Raw genomic sequence first — 19,381 nt, 5'->3', positions numbered from 1 at the left:
AGATGGACATGGCTCCACCACCATACCCAACTAAATGTTTTTATTTTAGAGACAGAGTCTGGCTATATTGCTGCCTCAAGTGATCCTCTCTGGCCTCCTAGAGTGCTGGGATTACAGACCCCCTGGTTTGGAATCCCAGCTCTGCCATTTACTAGCTGTCTGGCTGTTAGTCTTCCTATGCCTCAGTTCTCTCATCTGTAGAAAGGCTTTATAAGTGTTACGAGTCCATAGAAATACAGCACAGTGAACAGTGGTGGGCACATCGTGCTGCATGAGTTCGCTATTTCCAGTATGGTGTTGCAGTGGCTATGGGACTATTTCTATCCTATTGCCAGGACGTCCTTACATGATAGCTTTGGTTATGTAGTTCCTGCACTGTATAACAACCTTTCAATCAACGATGGACTGCATATATGATGGTTGTCATATAAGATTATAATACTGTAGTTTTACTATATCTTTTTTGTATACATATGTTTAGAAAATACCTTATTTCACTGTACCTTTTCTTTCTTTTTTTTTTTTTTTGTAGAGACAGAGTTTCACTTTATGGCCCTAGGTAGAGTGCCATGGCATCACACAGCTCACAGCAACCTCCAACTCTTGGGCTTAAGCGATTCTCTTGCCTCAGCCTCACAAGTAGCTGGGACTACAGGCGCCCGCCACAGCACCCGGCTATTTTTTTGTTGCAGTTCGGCCGGGGCCGGGTTTGAACCTGCCACTCTCGGTATATGGGGCCAGCACCTTACCGACTGAGCCACAGGTGCCACCCCACTGTACCTTTTCTATGTTTGGATATATTTAGATACACAAATACTTACCATTGAATTACAACTTACAAATTCAATACCATTGAATGCTTACAATACCCATGACAGTAACATGCTGTACAGGTGTGTAGCCCAGGAGCAAAAGGCTATACTATAAAGCCTAGCTACGTAGTAGGCTATGCCACCAAGGTTTGTATATCTACACTCTATGATGTTTGCACAATGACAAAACCACTTGAAGACAGATATCTCTGAAAGCATCCCTGTCATTAAACAACACATGACTACACTCACATGACATGTCATATTGGTGTTTCCTGTGGGACAGGACCAACCCTGCTGCCATTCTTTGGGGGGAAAAGGGAAAGTGGTGGTGGCTGCTATGATGCTACATTGTCATCAGAGTGAACATGAAAAACTCCAGAGACTTATCTCAACTAAATTTTCCAAGGTCTTACTGCTGTAGACTCCAACCTGACTGGATGTGAAAGCTCCTTGCTCAGGGAACCCTTGACTAACCCAGAACCTATTGGTCTACCTACTATCTGAGAACTAGAACAAGCTGCCTCTAGCTTTACAATTCGCATTTCTTTTTTTTTTTTCCAGTGTTAAGATAGAACTTTTCTTAGAAGTTAAAAAGGAATACAGAAAAGCACCAGATCTTCTGGAAGGGGGAAAGAACTGAAGAACTCTCTTGGGAGTCTCCACGTGGGCTTTTTTTTTATCTAGGGGTCTTAAGTCTAGAGACAATTCACATTTCTACCTATTGGATTGGAATGATATTAATTAAAGTAAAATAATAATAATCAAAAACACATTGAGTGCTCTTTATGTGTCAGGCACTGTCCTATGCACCTTATAAATACTGTTTCTTTCTTTCTTTCTTTCTTTAAGACATAGTCTAACTCTGTTGCACAGGCTAGAGCACCATGGCATCAGCCTAGCTCACAGCAATTTCAAACTCCTGACTTGAATCAATCCTCCTGCCTCAGCCTCCTGAGTAGCTGGGACTACAAGCACCCATTAGGATGCCCAGCAATTTCTCTATTTTTATTAGAGATGGGGTCTCATTCTTGCTCAAGCTGGTCTCAAACTCCTGAGCTCAAGCAATCTTCCTGCCTCAACCTCCCAGAGTGCTAGAATTATAACACTCAGCCAAGTCAAGTACTGTTGCATTTAATTCTTTCAACCACCTTTGAAGTAGTACTATTTTTTTTTTTTTTTTTTTAGACAGAGTCTCAAGCTGTCACCCTGGGTAGAGTGCCATGGAGACACAGCTCACAGCAACCTCAAACTCTTGGGCTTAAGCGATTCTCTTGCCTCAGCCTCCCAAGTAGCTGGGACTGCAGGCACCCGCCACAGCACCGGTTAATTTTTTGGTTGTAGTTGCTGTTTGGCAGGCCTGGGCTGGATTCGAACCTGCCATCTGCGGTGTATGTGGCTGGCACCCTAGCCACTGAGCTACAGGCTCCGAGCCTGAAGTACTACTATTCTTATTTCCATTTTATAATGAGGAAACTAAGTCCAAAACCAGAATCTTCCATCCTAACTGAGAGGCAATAGTGTGGCATCTATGCATCTGCCTGACACTGTACTGTCACCTGCTTGAGAAATGCAATTTTGGGGTGAAAAACGTCAAAGAAAGCAATCCGACACTTGTCAGATTAATCCATTCATAATCCACCCTTTCTCAGCTACAAGAACATTTCATGTTAGATCCATATGCAGCAAGATGTCTGAGAACTGAGGTGAGAGTCAAGAAATGAATATAGTTCCCACTACTTCAAGCCTTCTTGGGTCAAATTCTTATACTCTTTTGGTAGGAGTTGCGGATGGGGAAAGGAAGATGAGACACCCTCCCTACGCAATTGTAGGAAAAAAAAAAAACACTAGGCACTTCTCAGTGCAGCAGACTGCAACAACACCAGGCCTGATTAAGGAATGACAATATGGAAGGCAGATGGCAGATGCATGGATGCCACACTATTGCCGCTCAGTTCAATATTGCTTGGTTTTTTTCTTTTTCTTTTTTGCCTTGTAAATCTCCCAAATAAAATGGTTTGCTTTCCCCAAGTTAGAAGTGTTAGCACGTCTTTTCTTTAAATATCTGTGCATGGCTGTTTTTTTCCCTGCCAATTTGTCACCATCTGTAACCCTCCCTTTATGAGATGATCTGATGACAGCAATTATCTTGAAGAGTAAAAATTCGGTCTCGAAGCAACACGTAAGAGTGGAGTCAGTGTGGACTGCTCATTTTGTGCAGGGTATGCTGCCCCCTGCACTGTGTGCATGTGTGCGTGTGCGTGTGCAATCACGGTGTACTTGGTGTGTTGGCTCTGGGTTCCTTGCATATGTATACACCGTGTGTTGAGTAGCAAAGTGTACACGTTCTGTGAGCGTCCTTGTGTGCGTCTGGTCTGCGTGTTGGGCTAGATGGCTGCTTGTGTACTTGGGGTCTGTGGGCTTTCTGTGTAGATATCCTAGGGACATCCCACCAGCCTGCAACTGCTTGTGTGCTCTATACACGTACATGGGTCGTGCTGACTGCTCGGGGAAGCTGTTCCTGGGGGAGTGGGGACATATTTCTCTAGTGTTTAAAGGGAGTGAGGAGGGCCTGAAATTTGGAGAATTTGGCCTTCCTTGGTCAAAGGAAAATAAACTATTGGTGGCTTGCACCAGGGTGCTCAGATGGGGAGCTGGCCAGGAGCAGTGTGTGTGTGTGTGGGGGGGGTCCTCTGGCGTTGCAGGAGGGCAGCTGGCACTGGCGCAGGGCCCGGGCGGCTCCTCCCTCTCCCCTGCCCCCCCACCCACCCCGGGCGCCACGCCCGGAGGGAGGGGGACTCGGGCAGGCTGGGGCTGCAGTCGCCGAGCGAGGGGCGCGCAGCGGCTGTGATGGCGGGCTGTGGTGGGGCTGGCGGGGGGACCGGGGCCGAGGCCAGGGTGCAGGCCAACGGCCGGGAGTCCTAAGGTGCCGTCTGGCCCTACTTCACCATGAACGTCGCGCTGCAGGAGCTGAGCAGCCGCGGCAACGTGAGTAGGGGTCCGGGGCTACAGGGGAGAGGACCCGGGTGGAGAGGGGACGAGGCGGAGGGCTCGGCCACGAATGGGGCAGGCGGCATCCGGCTGGAGGAGATCGGGCTGCGTACCCTGGCCGGGGTTGCTGGGACGGTGACAGAGGGACCCCAGGCTGAGATCCGGGCAGGAGGGAGGGGGCCTGCGGGGCAAGAGCGCGGGGCAGGAGCGTGGGCAAATAGCCCTCTCTGCCTGACCGCCATTGGCACACGACTGTCCAGCAGATGATGGAGTACAAACAGGCCACGCTGAGGGATGAAGACGCACCCGAGACCCCCGTAGAGGGCGGGGCCTCCCCGGACGCCGTGGAGGTGGGCAAAGGGGTTCCCCCTTTCTCACCAGGCCCCCACCCTGGCCTGAAGCCTGGCATCCCCAGGAGCTCTGGGCTGTTCTGGAGGCTTGCCTGCCCCCACCTCCGCTCCGTCTCTGGCTTCTGCGCTAGGACTTTGGTGAGGCGATTCTAAGCCATGACATTGCACAAAACAGGCCCAGGGCTGCACTCGTCCTGCCTGGTTGCCCCTAGACCCAAAGTTAACTCCACTAGTTGCTCCGTGTCTCTGGAAATTGCCTGTGCCTTCATCTCCTGGTGGTGATCTTGGATCCCTGCCCTGCAGCTCAATCGCTTTCTGTCCCCCTGTGTTCCCCAGGTAGGATTCCAGAAGGGGACAAGACAACTCTCACGCTCACACACACAGTTGGAGCTGGTCTTGGCAGGTGTCTCGCTACTGCTAGCCGCACTACTTCTGGGCTGCTTTGTGGCCCTGGGGATCCAGTACCGCAGAGGTAAGTGGGGCCACACTTGTCATCAGCCCTCATAGCTCTGGGACTCTGGAGGCTGAAGGGCCTCTAAGATTTCCTCTGCCTGTGGCCAGCCTTCCCCACGTCTAGTTTTTCTGTCTGTTCCCACTGTCCTGTTGTCATTGCCCTTCCAATGAGTTTGCCTGCTCCACATTGGCTGACAGTCTCCTACCCTCTGGCCATGTCTCCTGCCACAGACCCATCCCACAGCACCTGCCTCACGGAGGTCTGTGTTCGAGTGGCTGGAAAAATCCTGGAGTCCCTGGACCGAGGGGTGAGCCCCTGTGAGGACTTTTACCAGTTCTCCTGTGGAGGCTGGATTAGGAGGAATCCCCTCCCGGATGGACGTTCTCGCTGGAACACCTTTAACAATCTCTGGGACCAGAACCAGGCCATACTGAAGCACCTGCTTGGTGAGTAGCTGTCAGGGAGGCCTTGAGCCTAGGGCCTGGCATCTAGTAAGTATTCAGTCAATGTAGAAATGGATGATTCTATAAACACTCCTGAGAGAGAGGATGCAGACAGCAGGGGGCTGTTGAGGAGGAGATGGATTTGAGGGGAGCAGATCTCTGATTATACTGGAGGGCTGCCTCTCTGCACTGTTTCAAGCATTGTTCAGGTGTGGTTGGCACCAGGGAGCCTATAGGGGTTCGATTTCTTTGAGGGTCTCCATGGACAGGGGAAAGGAAGCATGACTTGCTATTGTAGGCAGTCTTTCTGGGTCTACTTTAGGAGGTCTGCTCATTCACAAGGCAAGGAGAGGTTGGGCATGGTGGCTCATGTCTGTTATCTCAGCACTTTGGGAGGCTGAGGCAGGCATTTGAGACCAGCCAGAGCAATATAGTGAGACCCTGTCTCTACAAAAAGTAATTTTAAAAAATTAGCAGGGCATGTTGGCATGCACCTGTAGTCCTAGTTATTTGGGGCATTGAGGCAAGAGGATTGATTGAGCTCAGGAATTCAAGGCTACGGCAAGCTGTGATCATGCCACTATACATCAGTCTAGGCAGCAGAGCAAGACCAGGTTCCTAAAATAATAGTAATAAATAAATAAATAAATAAAGCAAGGAGAGGAACTGAGTGAGGTCCAGGCATGCCCACTCAGCAGGTAGTCTGATTACCACCTGGACCTTGTGTTCTACCCCACAGAAAACGCCACTTTCAACTCCAGCAGTGAAGCTGAGCAGAAGACTCAGCGCTTCTACCTGTCTTGCCTACAGGTAGAGCGCATTGAGGAACTGGGTGCCCAGCCACTGCGAGACCTCATTAACAAGGTGGGACTGTTGCGTGGGGAAGCTGGAAGAGCCGTGGGAGAGGATGTGGGGCCCTGTACTGTAGTTTCCACTTTTGGTCTCTACTCAGATCGGTGGTTGGAACATCACAGGGCCCTGGGACCAGGACAACTTCATGGAGGTGCTGAAAGCAGTAGCAGGGACCTACAGGGCCACCCCATTCTTCACCGTCTACATTAGTGCTGACTCTAAGAGTTCCAACAGCAATGTTATCCAGGTGCCGGGCTGGGGAAGAATGAAGAGGAACTTACAGATGCTTTGCTAAGCCTAGATGCCTGTCTCCTGTGATAAGCAGGCTGGGCTGGCCCCCAACCCCTGCATAGGAGGGGAGATTGGCTTCCTAGGGTGGGCTCACCTCCTTTCCTTGCCATTGCAGGTGGACCAGTCTGGGCTTTTTCTGCCCTCTCGAGATTACTACTTAAACAGAACTGCCAATGAGAAAGTAAGGAGCATCCTCAGAACCCAGTCCCTGCCCCTTACTGATCAACCCAGTTTATCCATATTGACTTCTCTTTTTGCCCAGGGTCAGAGCAGGAACAGTGAGCTTATCCTGTCACCTAAGGAGCTAACTGCCCTTCCATCATTCCTTCTTCCCTCTTATTCTCCTAGGAAAATTTTATTTTATAGGCACCTACTATGTGTCAGATGTAGTAGGGGAATTCTGAGAAATAAGTTTCAGAGCCATTGTCACAGTAAGCTTTTGGTGTTTGTGAGTTCATGGACCTAGATGTATGAGAACAAGGCTCAGAAGAGGGTCCTTAGCATACGGGAGAGACTCAGGTAGCCAGAAAAGCCCTCCTGAAGAGGTAGGGAGAAAGCCTTGGGTTTGGAAAGGGTGGGGAGAAAGCCTTGGGTTTGGCTGTCAACATGTCACTGGTCAGGTTGGCCAGGAAGCCTCCTGTGCCAGGATAAATGGGAAGCTGCAGTGCAAAAGGTTAAAATAGGATAAAAACTAGTATAGCCAGGCATTGTGTCAGGCGCCTGTAGTCCTAGCTACTCTAGAGGCTGAAGCAAGGAGATCTGTTGAGCCCAAGAGTTTGAGGCTACTGTGACCTATGATGCCATAGCACTCTGCCCAGGGCAACAGAGTGAGACACAGAGTGAGACACTCTTTGTTTTCTCAAAAAAAGAAAAAGAAATTAAAAAAAAAAAAAAAAACTAGGAGTAAAGCAGGATTCAGGAGAGTCTCAAAAGTTAAGTCTTAAGCTGAAGGGAAAGAGATGGGTAGGTGGGTAAGGTGAGATCACTGGTTGAGCTCTAAGCAATCCCCCTTAGGAGCTGAGATGACTGAGATTGATACTCAAGTTTTTCCTCTGATACTGGAGAAATTTTGAGATACAGAGAATAGATACTAAGGAATCTAAAAATTCTCGGTAAAGTTGAAGAGGAGATGGCCTTTGGTGATTAAGGGAGCCCAGGGTGGGTTTTCAGGTTGAGAGTGGGGAGTGGTTTCTTGGAGAATGACTAGGAGTTGATGCTAAGCAGTGCTCAGGGTCTGTTTGCAGATTTTCATCCCTTTATTCAACAAATATTTATTGAGCACCTAATATGTGCCAGAGAGTGTGCTAAAGCCTGACACTACAGTGACGAATAAAGCAAACACAGCCCCTGCTCTCCTGGAGCCCAAGTGCCAGCAGGGTGAGGCCACATGAGTTTGTCCACAGCCCTGGGCCACTTTCTCATTCTGTCATCTGCTAGTTGTTGATAGGAGTTAAGCCTGGTCACCTTGCCAGGCTTGTTCCCTCATGTGTAAAATGGGACTCATATCTACTTTATGGAGTTGCTGTGAGTTGGGGAAGACACATTGCATGTAAAGCCTCTAACAGACAGCCTGATACATGTATCATAAGTGGTCACTAACTTATGATACATGATACAGTTCCTTTCCCTGCTTTTCTCTCCATTGGAGACCTGAGAGGCATACACAAAGCAGCAAGTTTGAGGCCTGGCAGGATGAGAGATAGAAGGGACTTGAGGCTCCTGCAGACCCATTTCTGTTCAAGGGAAGCATGTGGTCATTAGCAGGCTGGGACAGCTGGAAGGGCTTTAGGAAATGAGAAGGCAGAGCAGGCCCATCCACTGGAATCTTTACAGAGCAGCTGTTCTGTGCTAGGCCCTGTTCTAGGCCCTGGGGATACAGTGGTGAATAAGCTGCTGAAACTTGGAACAGTGTTCTACTGGCATGTACTTCCCTGTTGGAGAAATAAGTGATAACAAGTATACAAACAAATAAACAATACAGACAAAATGGTGGCAAGCTCTCTCAGAAATGCAGCTGGGACAACAGGAAGGCTTCTGTAAGGAGGATCAAAGAGATGAGACAGTGAGCAGCAGTGGTGGTGAGACAGATCCCATCAGCCTCAAGCAGTATGTCTTGCTAGGCTCTGAGGACTCTTTGGGGCTTTGACAGGTGCTTACTGCCTACCTGGACTACATGGAGGAGCTGGGCATGTTGCTGGGTGGACGGCCAGCCTCCACACGGGAACAGATGCAGCAGGTGTTGGAGCTGGAGATACAACTGGCCAACATCACAGTGCCCCAGGACCAGCGACGTGATGAGGAGAAGATCTACCACAAGATGAGCATCTCGGAGCTGCAGGTGGGGCAGGCAGAGAACTTGAGGGGCCGCCCAGTTTCCCTTTATGTCATCTTCCCCAGGCAGCCGACCCAGTCCTCATCTCCTTGCTTTTCTGAGATTCCATGCTGCACTGCTGCTATCCTGGAAAGAAAAATGGTGTCTCACTGCACCATCGTTTCTTATTATCTGGGAATGCATAGAGGGACTGTTTTAAAAATTTACTACAACTTGTACAAGATATGCACAAAACAATCAGAATAGAAATGGAAGTTACTCCTGGAGGGCCTGTGCTGTGCCAAGTGTTAATGCTTTCGGTGTTGGATTATGGACAAGTTGGGGATAGGGTGGTTCTGGAGGACAGGCTAGGTATGGGGGGGTGTCAACTGCTATGAAAATATTTGAATATCTACCCCAGTTGAATATAATACATAGTGGTTTTTCTTGTATAGTAAGTGGTTGGGCTTCCATATTGAGGGGTACCTGGGCCTGGAAAGGGTTTATTGGAGGAAGGAGTCACCAAGTAGCCAGTAGCTGTTGCTATGGCAATGGGAAGGGCTTCCAGGCTCCAGTGTATCAGTGGGAGAAAGGTCTACTTGAAGTCAGGTGAGCAGGCCCAGAGGCCTCAGATCTTTTTGCTCTCAGGCTCTGGCGCCCTTCATGGACTGGCTTGAGTTCCTGTCTTTCTTGCTGTCACCGTTGGAGTTGGGTGACTCTGAGCCCGTGGTGGTGTATGGGACGGATTACTTGCAACAGGTGTCAGAGCTCATCAATCACACAGAACCAAGGTGGGAAGTCCAAGGTGTGGGTGGTGGGACTGAGGGCTCTGCGGAGGTCTCTGGCAGGAAATACGCAGAGTGGACTGGCATCGCCAGATAGAGCGACCATTTGATAAGGCCCAGGACCTCCCAAATATCAAATCAGAATGTCTGCATGCCTTTCTTCTAGGCTAGGGTTTCATGATGCCCGTTTATGATCTCTATTCCCGCACCTTGCTCCAACCTTACCTCTACAGGCAGGTGCGTGGTCCCAGGATGAAAGAGGGACTCTGGGACAGCTTCCACATAGACCTCTCAGCATTTCTGCCGCCTGCATGTTCCCAGGGGCAGGGGTAGGGGGAGCGGTACCCTACCTGTCCATTCCTTAGTTTTCGGTCTGAATGCCAGTGTTCTGAACAATTATCTGATCTGGAACCTGGTGCAGAAGACAACTTCCAGCCTGGACCGACGCTTTGAGTCTGCACAAGAGAAGCTGCTGGAAACCCTATATGGCACCAAGAAGGTGGGTTCCCTGTCTCTGCTTCCACCTTCTGATCCAGCCTAGCTGATGTTGCTCACCTTCAGTGTGTCAGGCCCCATTTGCCCCATGGTGCACAGGAGCATAGTGTGGAGCACAAAACCTGGAATCAGCCAATGTGAGTTCCAATCCCAACTGTCTTAGGTATGTCACCCAGCCTCTTTGATTCTCCAGTTCCTGGTCTTGTATAAAACAGGAATGACTTGCAGGGTCATCAGGAAGATTAACTGAGTTAATATAAGTAAGCACTTACCCAGTGCATGGTATGTATAGGCACTCAGCTGTGTTGATGAGGATGGAGAGGATAAGTACATACTATTCTTAGTTTCATGGTGCCCCATGAAGTGGGGGGAGTAGACAGGTAAACAAATGCATTCAGGCTGGGTGCAATGGCTCCTGCCTATAATCCGAGCACTTTGGGAGTCTAAGGAGGATCACTTCAGGCCAGGAGTTCGGTACCAGCCTGGGAAACATAGTGAGACTTTTCTTTACAAAAAAACTGAAAAATTATTAGCTGGATGTGGTGGCATACACCTATAATTTTAATTACCTAGCAGGCTGAGGCAACAGGATCCCTTGACCCCAGAAGTTGGAGGCTGCTGTGAGCCATGATCACAACACTAGTCTGGGCAACAGAGTGAGACCTTGTCTCAAAAAAGAAAAAAAGAAGTAGAGTTAGTAGATACTGGTGATAGATTGCTTAAGAAAGTTTGGATTGGAATCCACAATTCCTCCGGCCAGATGGAGGAAGCTGAGTGACTCTCAGTTTTCTGGCACGGGAAACGGACTGGATGTAAGACTAAGATATGGGTCTGAGCAAAAGAACTCGAAACTTCTGACCACATGGGGTCTTTTAGAAAAGTGAGAAGAGAGTGCTGAGAACACAGTGGGCAGCATGTATGTTCCTGAGGAGGTTTCACTGCTGGATTTGGCACAATTCCAGATACTGCCCTTTTATTTCCCCAAGGGAGAGATGACATCCCAAACCCAGGACTCTGTAGCCCAGAGGTGGGAAGGGTTACCTGCAAAGGCAGAGAAAGGCCCTGGAACTGGAGGACAGGGCCATCTCGGGGGCCCTGACTTTTTGTCCTTCAACAGTCCTGCATGCCGAGATGGCAGACCTGCATCTCCAACACAGATGATGCCCTTGGCTTCGCTTTGGGCTCCCTCTTTGTGAAGGCCACATTTGACGGGCAAAGCAAGGAAATTGTGAGTCTTCAAGGTTCTTCCAATATTACCTCTTGTTTTATTTAAAATTCACTACTCAGGCCAGGTGTGGTGGTTCACACCTATAACTGAGAAGCTGAGGCAGGAAGATCCCTTGAGCTCAAGAGTTCAAGACCAGCCTGAGCAAGAGCAAGACCCCCCCCAACTCTACTAAACATAGAAAAATTAGCTAGTTGTTCCAGCTACTCAGGAGGCTAAGGCAGGAGGATCACTTGAATCTCAGAATTTGAGGTTGCTGTGAACTACCACAGCACTCTAGCCTAGAGCAACAGAGACTCTGTCTCAAAAAAAAAAAAGAATTTTTTTTTTAATAAAATAAAATTCAGCCAGGTGCAGTGGCTCACGCCTGTAATCCCAGCACTGTGGGAGGCTGAGGAGGGAGAATCGCTTGAGCTCAGGAGTTCGAGACTCGCCTGAGTGACAGTGAGACCCCGACTCATGAAAAAAATGGAAAAACCCAGCTGGGCGCCGCGGCGAGCGCCTGTAATCCCAGCGGCGGAGGCTGAGGCAGCCGGGTGCCTGCAGCCCGAGTCTGAGGTTGTGGTGAGCTACCACGCCCACTGCACTCTGCTCAGGGGCATAGGGTGGGACCCTGTCTCAACAACAACAACAAAAAAAAGTAAAGAAATAAAAAATAAGCAACGAAATAAAATTTTAAAAAAGCCAAAAAATAAAAAAATAAAATAAAATAAACAAAATAAATAAAATAAAATAAAATAAAATTCAGGCTTGGCGCTGGTAGCTCAAGTGGCTAAGGCTCCAGCCACATACACCAGAGGTGGTGGGTTTGAATCCATCCCAGGCCTGCCAAACAACGACAACTACAGCAGAAAAAATAGCTGGGCATTGTGGTGGGCACCTGTAGTCCCAGCTACTTGGGAGGCTGAGGCAAGAGAATCACTTAAGTCCAGGAGTTGGAGGTTGCTGTGAGCTGTGATGCCATCACTCTACCCAGACGGCGTGAGGCTCTGTCTCAAAATAAATAAAATAAAATAAAATAAAATTCACACACAGCCAGGAGCAATGATTCACACCTGTAATCCTAGTACTTTGGGAGGCTGAGGTGGGAAGATTACTTGAGGTTGGGAGTTGGAGACAAACCTGAGCAAAAATTATACCATTTTTTCTATAAAAAATAGAAAAATTAGCTAGGCCTGTAGTCCCAGCTACTGGGGCTGCTGAGGCAGGAGGACCACTTGAGCCCAGGAGTTTGAGTTTGCAGTGAGCTGTGATGATGCCACTGCACTCTAGACCAGACAACAGAGTAAGACCTTGTCTTAAAAACAAACCACAAAATAGATAAGTAATACAAAAATAAAATTTATTATCATATATGTGTGAACATATAGAAAAACAACTAGAAAGATATTCATAAACAAATGCTTATGAAGGTCTTTCTTTGGTCCTTTATAGTTTTCTGTATTTTCCAATTTTTCTACGGGTATAATGAGTTAATGTTGACTGTATACCTAGAAGAAATACTAGGTACATATCAGGAGATGATACTGGATATGCTTAAAGTATTATCTATAAAGATGTTTATGGCACTGTTGTGTCCCTCCAGGATCAGGGCACCAGGGTGGATGGGGGAACGGGAAGGCATGAAGTGCAGAGAGAGGCTGACTTGTGCCTTTTGCCTCCCAGGCAGAGGGGATGATCAGTGAGATTCGGACTGCCTTTGAAGAGGCCCTGGGACAGCTAGTTTGGATGGATGAGAAGACCCGCCAGGCAGCCAAGGAGAAAGTGAGCCGTGGCTAGCGTTGGGGCGCCATCTTGAGGTGGGGATGGAGCACAGAGTTTTGTTTCTGGGAATCTGGGGAGGGAAACACTTAATCTGGTTTCTACAGGCAGATGCCATCTATGATATGATTGGTTTCCCAGACTTCATCCTGGAGCCCAAAGAGCTGGATGATGTTTATGATGGGGTGAGTACCTGTGCTCACCAGGACTGAACTTTAGCAATGTGGGGGACACAGTTCTCTGTGCTCAATAATTGGGGCTTAAGCACTGGTCCTGTCAGAGGCAGATGGAAACAAAACAACCAACATTGCTCAAGTGTTGACTTTGTGCTAGACTACAGGCCAGACAGCAGTGAAAAACAGTGTTAATAACCAAGGATCAAATCCTCTTTCTACCCCTAACTGTGTAACTTTGGACAAGACTTCATGCTAGGCGAGGTGGCTCACACCTGTAGCACTTTGGGAGGTCGAGGCATGCGGATTGCTTGAGTTCAGTAGCTGGAGACTGGCCTGAGCAAGATTGAGACCCTGTCTCTACTAAAAATAGCAAAACTAGACAGGCATTGTGGTGGGCACCTATAGTCCCAGCTACTTGGGAGGCTGAGGCAAGAGGATTGCTTGAGCCCAAGAATTTGAGGTTGCTGTGAGCTATGACGCCACGGCACTCTACCCAGGGCATCAGAGTGAGACTCTGTCTCATAAAAAAAAAAGTTAAACTTAAAAAGAGACTTCTCCATGACTTCATTTCTTTATTTGTAAAATGCGGGTCCTACTAGTACCTACTTCATAGGGTCACTTTGAGCATAAAAGGTAGTATATACATGCACATACTCAAAATCTCACAGCAACCTGTGAGGGTTGTAAGAAGCACAGCATCTGCAACATAAGTGCTTGCTTTTTAAATATTGACAACTATTATTTACTGGATATTTTTCTCCCATTTTACAGGTGAGGAAACTGAGGCTTGGAGAGGTACTAATTAGTAGCTAAGCTGGGACTGTTATCTTCTCCAATGTTGTCTCTTGCTTGCTTTCTACTTCTTGCCATTCCCATAGTACGAAGTCTCTGAAGATTCTTTCTTCCAAAACATGTTGAATTTGTACAACTTCTCTGCTAAGGTGATGGCTGACCAGCTCCGCAAGCCTCCTAGCCGAGACCAGTGAGCATGGGGGCCACAGATACTCGGGGCAGGCAGCAGGAGAGGTGGGGGAATGTTTCCTGGCAATGGGGGAAAGAGGTGGCAAGACTAATCCTAGTCCCAAGGCACAAGGCCCTTGCAGGCTGCTGGGTTGGGAGGGACATCAGGAGAGCCAGAACCTAGCCTCTCCCTTTTCCTCCCCCAGGTGGAGCATGACCCCCCAGACAGTGAATGCCTACTACCTTCCAACTAAGAATGAAATCGTCTTCCCTGCTGGCATCCTGCAGGCCCCCTTCTATGCCCACAACCACCCAAAGTGTGTCAGAGGCAGGAGGGGGCTTCATGCCAGGGCCTGAGCCTGTGGGCGATCTGGGATTCAAAGTCTCCTTGCCTTGTCCTCACTCGGTATTCCTCACCTACCAGGGCCCTGAATTTTGGTGGCATTGGTGTGGTAATGGGCCACGAGTTGACACATGCCTTTGATGACCAAGGTAGGGTCTATGGTGTTGTCTCCGCCATCCTGGAATTCCCAGTGGCTCCCATGAAGCCTTAGGGAGTTGGGGGCAGGCCCCAGGGGTACTGGAGTCTGTGGACCAGGGCTGGTAGGGTTGCTCCTGCCCCCAAAAGGAAGAGCTCTAGTCTTGGTGGGGTGCAAAGGTGAGTTCTCCTCAGGGCGAGAGTATGACAAGGAAGGGAACCTGCGGCCTTGGTGGCAGAATGAGTCACTAGCAGCCTTCCGGAACCACACAGCCTGCATGGAGGAGCAGTACAACCAGTACCAGGTCAATGGGGAGAGACTCAATGGCCGCCAGACACTGGGGGAGAACATCGCTGACAATGGAGGGCTTAAGGCTGCCTATAATGTGAGTGGCCTGGCAGGACCTCCAGTGGCTGAGGCCCACTGGTCTGGGGTGGAAGGGTGTTGGGTAGAAGTGGGCAGCCTCTAGCGGACTTGCCACCCTCTGCTCCTCCCCAGGCTTACAATGGATGGCTGAGAAAGCACGGGGAGGAGCAGCGGCTGCCGGCTGTGGGGCTCACCAACCACCAGCTCTTCTTTGTGGGATTTGCCCAGGTATTGCCCTGCTGGGAGGTCTGGGGTCTGCCCCTTCTTTCCACATTCACTTAAGTAGTCATTAGAAGACTGGGACACGTAGGAAAGGGGCTGGATATTTAGCTGGAGCTGGGAGGTGGCTCGGAAGGCCTGTGCCAATGCCAAGGCCTCTTGGCTGGGGCCCATGACAGCAGCCTGAGGAGGCCTGAGAGGGAGGTCTCCAAAGGCATGGCTGCTGTGCTTGACGGGGAGAGGGAGCAGGCATTGGTCCTCACCACATTCCTGTGAGGGAAGTATGGAGGAGGACACTAAAACTTGGGGACATAAAGTGGCTTTTCCAGAGCCACCCATGGGTAAAGTAAGAGGCAGAGCAAAAACTTGGGCAGCTTTGCACCACAGCAGGCAGCGTCTGGGGACTGGTTTTTCCTCAGCTGTGTATGTCTAGGGCAGCTTTGGAAGGGCTTCAAGGAATCTGCAAGGAGGCATGTGTTTGCCCCCCAGGTGCTGTCAGCAGAGGGGTTGGAGCTGAGATGCAGGCTAAGCCCTCTGCAGTGTCCCTGAGGCCTCCCAAACCTAGGTGCTGGAGCAGAGGTGCTTGGTGCCCTGGATGGTTCTGTTGTAGCCAAGTCTATGCCTAGTCCCACCATATATCCCTGTGTCTGTCCTGGCCTGCAGGTGTGGTGCTCAGTTCGCACACCAGAGAGCTCTCATGAGGGGCTGGTGACCGACCCCCACAGCCCTGCCCGCTTCCGCGTGCTGGGCACTCTTTCCAACTCCCGTGACTTCCTGCAGCACTTCGGCTGCCCTGTTGGCTCCCCCATGAACCCAGGGCAGCTGTGTGAGGTGTGGTAGACCTGGCTTGGGGAGGAATGGCTGACTGTTGCCAGGGGCTGGGGCTGTTCTCCCAGAAAAACTGTTTGCTCCGGAGTTGGGAGAAAGCAAATCCAAGCTGTGCTGGCTCCAGTCTCTCTACACCACAGGTGACATAAGTACCAGTCCCTCCACAACTACCACATCGTGCCTCTGCATTGGGGGTGCCCCTGCCTCCAGCAGAGTCCCACCATTCACTGTGACATTCTTCCATGTCACCCTCCCTGGAAGGGGTCCGGGCTGGAGTGCCAGTTCTGCCTCCAAGCTCAGTCATGGGATTGCTGTGCCTGCCCCCTCTGACCTTGCGGGCCCTGGTGTTTGTGCCTCCTGCTTCTCCCCAAGCCTTGCTCAGTGTTTCCTTCAGCCCCACTCTTGGGGCTACCTTCACTCTCCGACTCCTTGTCATTGTGCTGTTTGTTCCCAATACTGCAGCCAGCTCTCACTGACAGGGGCACTGTGCTCAGCTCCTAGGGGAAGCCTGAGGGCCTGTGGAAGCTTCCCTGCTGCCCCCTGGTTCCCTGGGCCGAGAGAGAGGAAGTGTGAATGCATAGGGCAGTCTCAACCTGTGGGTTGCGACCCACAGGAACTGTATTAAAGGGCTGCAGCATTAGGAAGGTTGAGAACCACTGGCATAGGGGATGTTGGTTCCTGTGTCTTAAGGCACAAGTCTTAGGGGTGACTGATTGTTCCTAGACCAGACAGGAAAACAGACAGAGCAGGGAGAGGGGAAGAACAGTTTATTTTTATAGGGAAGAGGGTAGGGGAGGGTGTGGACTTGGCCCTCTAGGACTCTGTACCAATAAATAGACAAGCATCAGTTGGCCTGTCTCTTCCTTCAGTCCTGTTTTCATTCATCCATTCACCCGTTCCACCAGTATTTATCGAGTAATTACTGTATGCCAGGCACTAGACACTCATTTTCTCACTTGCCAGATATTGGGGACTGTGATTTAAAGCCTTGAAAAGACAAAAAAGGCAAGGTGGAGGAAAGGAGTGAAGTGGAGTCTAACAGGGCAGAGTGCATCCTCTGCTCACTGAGGCCATTGCTCTATAGCCAGCTATTCTCTAGCTGGAAGGATTTGCTGCTCCCCTCCGCTGGTACATGCAGCTGGGTTTCACACTGAATCCAAGTAACCGCCAGGCCACGGTCGGCTTAGAAGATGGGTAACCCTTACCCTGTGGTGGAGGGAAGCCCTGGCCCCCCCAAGGTAGTATATCACTCCCTAGATCTCAGAACACAGGCCTCTGCTTGTAAATGAAAAGACAAACATTTCCTCTTAGCCTGAAAGGCCCAGAGCTCCTGAGTCAGTCATTCTGCTTATACTAACTCATCAAGGCCTACCAAACACCAGGCACAGAGACCACAAATATGGCTTCTACCCTCCAATGTGAGGGAGAGAAAAGTAATATTTACTGAATGCTACTGGAACCTCTCATGTCCCAGGCACCTGTGCTACGTGGCTCATTTCTTTATGCATTCATCCTTTTCTACGTTCACAGACTTTTTTTTTTCTTTTTCACAGACTTATTTTTTTAAAAATATATTGATCAAGCCAGGCGCGGTGGCTCACACCTGTAATCCTAGCAACTCTGGGAGGTCGAGGCGGGTGGATTGCCTGAGCTCATGGGTTCTAGACCAGCCTGAGCCAGAGTGAGACCTTGTCTCTAAAAATAGCTGGCCGCTGTGGCGGGTGCCTGCAGTGGCAATTACTTGGGAGGCTGAGGCAAGAGGATCGCTTAAGTCCAAGAGTTTGAGGTTGCTGTGAGCTATGGCACTTTACTGAGGGTGACAAAGTGAGACTCTGCCTCAAAAAAAAAAAAAAATATATATATATATATATGTATAGATCGCCAATGATATTTGTATCAGGCACTGGTGATACAAAAATGAATAAGATGGGCAGGGAGGTGCATCTGTAGTGGCCTCCCAAGCTACTCAGGAGGCTGAGGTGGGAGGATAGCTTAAGCAGAGGAGTCTGTGGCCAGCCTGGGCAATATAGGGAGATACTATCCCTTAAAAAAGAAAGAAAGAAAGAAAAGTGGCAGAATATGGTAGGTCATGCCTATAATCTTAGTATTATGGCAGGCCAAGGAGGGAAGATCCCTTGAACTCAGAAGTTCAAGATCAGCCTGAGCAGGAGTGAGACCCCATCTCTAATAAATAGAAAAATTAGCTGGGTGTAGTGGCGGATGCCTGTAGTCCCAACTACTTAGGAAGCTGAGGCCAAAGGACTGCTTGAACCCAAGAGTTTGAGGTTGCTGTCAGCTATCATGCCACAGCACTATAGCTTGGGCAACAGAGTGAGACTGTGCCTGAAAAAAAAAAAAAAAGAAAGAAAAGTAAGATGAATAAGATGGTTTCTTTCATAGCCGGGCATTGTGGCAGGCGCCTGTAGTCCCAGCTACTCGGGAGGCTGAGGCAAGAGAATCGCTTAAGCCCAGGAGTTGGAGGTTGCTGTGAGATGTGTGATGCCATGGCACTCTACCAAGGGCCATAAAGTGAGACTCTGTCTCTACAAAAAAAAAAAAGATGGTTTCTTTCTATTTATCATTCCTTTTCTACTGGCACTGCCAGCTTCATGAGCTCACTTGACTCTCTCAGCAATCTAATTTCTGAGTACTCTAGTCTTCATTTTATAGATCTAACCCTAACCACTTCACTCCAAGGAGACTGGGACTGAAATTAAAACTGATAACTGTGTGAGCTTGAGCCTGTTCACTGATCTCTGTGAGCCTATTTCTTCACTTATAAAATGGGGACTACAGCAAAACAGTAGTAAGAGTCCAATCTCAAGTATTTAGTGCTCCCCAAGGTACAAGTGGGAGTGTGTTTGTCGAGTTTGGAAGGGAAAGAGTGAAGCTGTGGCAATGATTGGTGCTGGAGTCCCTGGCCCCTGAGTGATGGCACTAGCATGTGTCCCACAGTTTATATCCTGCCCTAGCTCTTTAGGGCACCAGACTGACCCCTAAAGAACTGTATGTGGATCCTCATCATATTACCTGAAAGTGCTGGCTGCTCACCAAGAGAAGGAAATAGCTGACAACTCAGAAAGGAGCAAAGTGTCTTCTGGAACTCCTTGACCGAGGCGAAGCATGGCCTGAGTCTCCAGGATGGGACAGTAAATTGTATTGGAAAGAGGAGGGCCATCATATCTGGAGACCTGGTCTGGCTCTAGCTCTGCCACCCCCTAGCAGTGTGACACTAAGCATGGCTCATCTCTTCTCTCTTCAGTCTCAGTATCCTCAGCAGTCTATAATATAAATGGATCGGATGAAACCATCTCTCAGGACCACTTCAGCTTTAATGCCTTTTTTTTTTTTTTGAGACAAAGTCTCACTTTGTCGCCCTTGGTAGAGTGCTATAGCATCATCATAGCTCACAGCAACCTCAAAGTCTTGGGCTCAAGCAATTCTCTTGCTTTAGCTTCACAAGGAGCTAGGACTACGGGTGTGCACCACCATGCCTAGCTGGCTTTTTCTATTTTTAGTAGAGATGGGGTCTCACTCTTGCTCAGGCTGTTCTCAAACTCCTGAGTTCAAGGAGTTCACCTGC

General features: G+C 49.3%; 1 protein-coding gene across 5 annotated transcripts; it reads left to right on the top strand.

Moving 5' to 3' along the window:
- Window positions 1-3,509: 3,509 nt before the first annotated feature.
- ECE2 (endothelin converting enzyme 2) lies at window positions 3,510-18,167 on the top strand. 5 transcript variants are annotated; one of them, XM_053564307.1, is made up of 19 exons: window positions 3,510-3,800; window positions 4,067-4,291; window positions 4,490-4,625; window positions 4,838-5,053; window positions 5,790-5,914; window positions 6,003-6,149; window positions 6,309-6,374; window positions 8,343-8,531; window positions 9,153-9,295; window positions 9,674-9,788; window positions 10,902-11,012; window positions 12,675-12,773; window positions 12,878-12,955; window positions 13,825-13,928; window positions 14,113-14,223; window positions 14,331-14,398; window positions 14,580-14,770; window positions 14,884-14,979; window positions 15,634-18,167. In XM_053564307.1, the coding sequence occupies exons 1-19, from the start codon at window positions 3,762-3,764 to the stop codon at window positions 15,808-15,810; spliced, it is 2,436 nt and encodes an 811-aa protein (XP_053420282.1). In that variant the 5' UTR covers window positions 3,510-3,761; the 3' UTR covers window positions 15,811-18,167. The 5 variants fall into 5 exon arrangements, with proteins under 5 accessions (XP_053420282.1, XP_053420281.1, XP_053420283.1 ...); XM_053564306.1 differs by having other exon boundaries at window positions 4,064-4,291; XM_053564308.1 differs by having other exon boundaries at window positions 3,511-3,800; window positions 4,064-4,153.
- The last annotated feature ends 1,214 nt before the right edge of the window (window positions 18,168-19,381 follow it).

The sequence above is a fragment of the Nycticebus coucang genome, chromosome 16 (genome assembly GCF_027406575.1).
Source record: "Nycticebus coucang isolate mNycCou1 chromosome 16, mNycCou1.pri, whole genome shotgun sequence".
Lineage (NCBI taxonomy): Eukaryota > Metazoa > Chordata > Mammalia > Primates > Lorisidae > Nycticebus > Nycticebus coucang.
Note: the sequence above shows the minus strand (reverse complement) of the source record. Positions and strands in the feature narration are given on the sequence as shown.

Coding starts and splice junctions, on each gene's coding strand:
- ECE2 (XM_053564306.1), top strand. CDS start 3,762: ATGAACGTCGCGCTGCAGGAGCTGAGCAGCCGCGGCAAC. Junction 4,292..4,489: donor GCTTCTGCGCTAGGACTTTG/GTGAGGCGATTC, acceptor TGTGTTCCCCAG/GTAGGATTCCAGAAGGGGAC. Junction 14,980..15,633: donor TCTTTGTGGGATTTGCCCAG/GTATTGCCCTGC, acceptor CCTGGCCTGCAG/GTGTGGTGCTCAGTTCGCAC.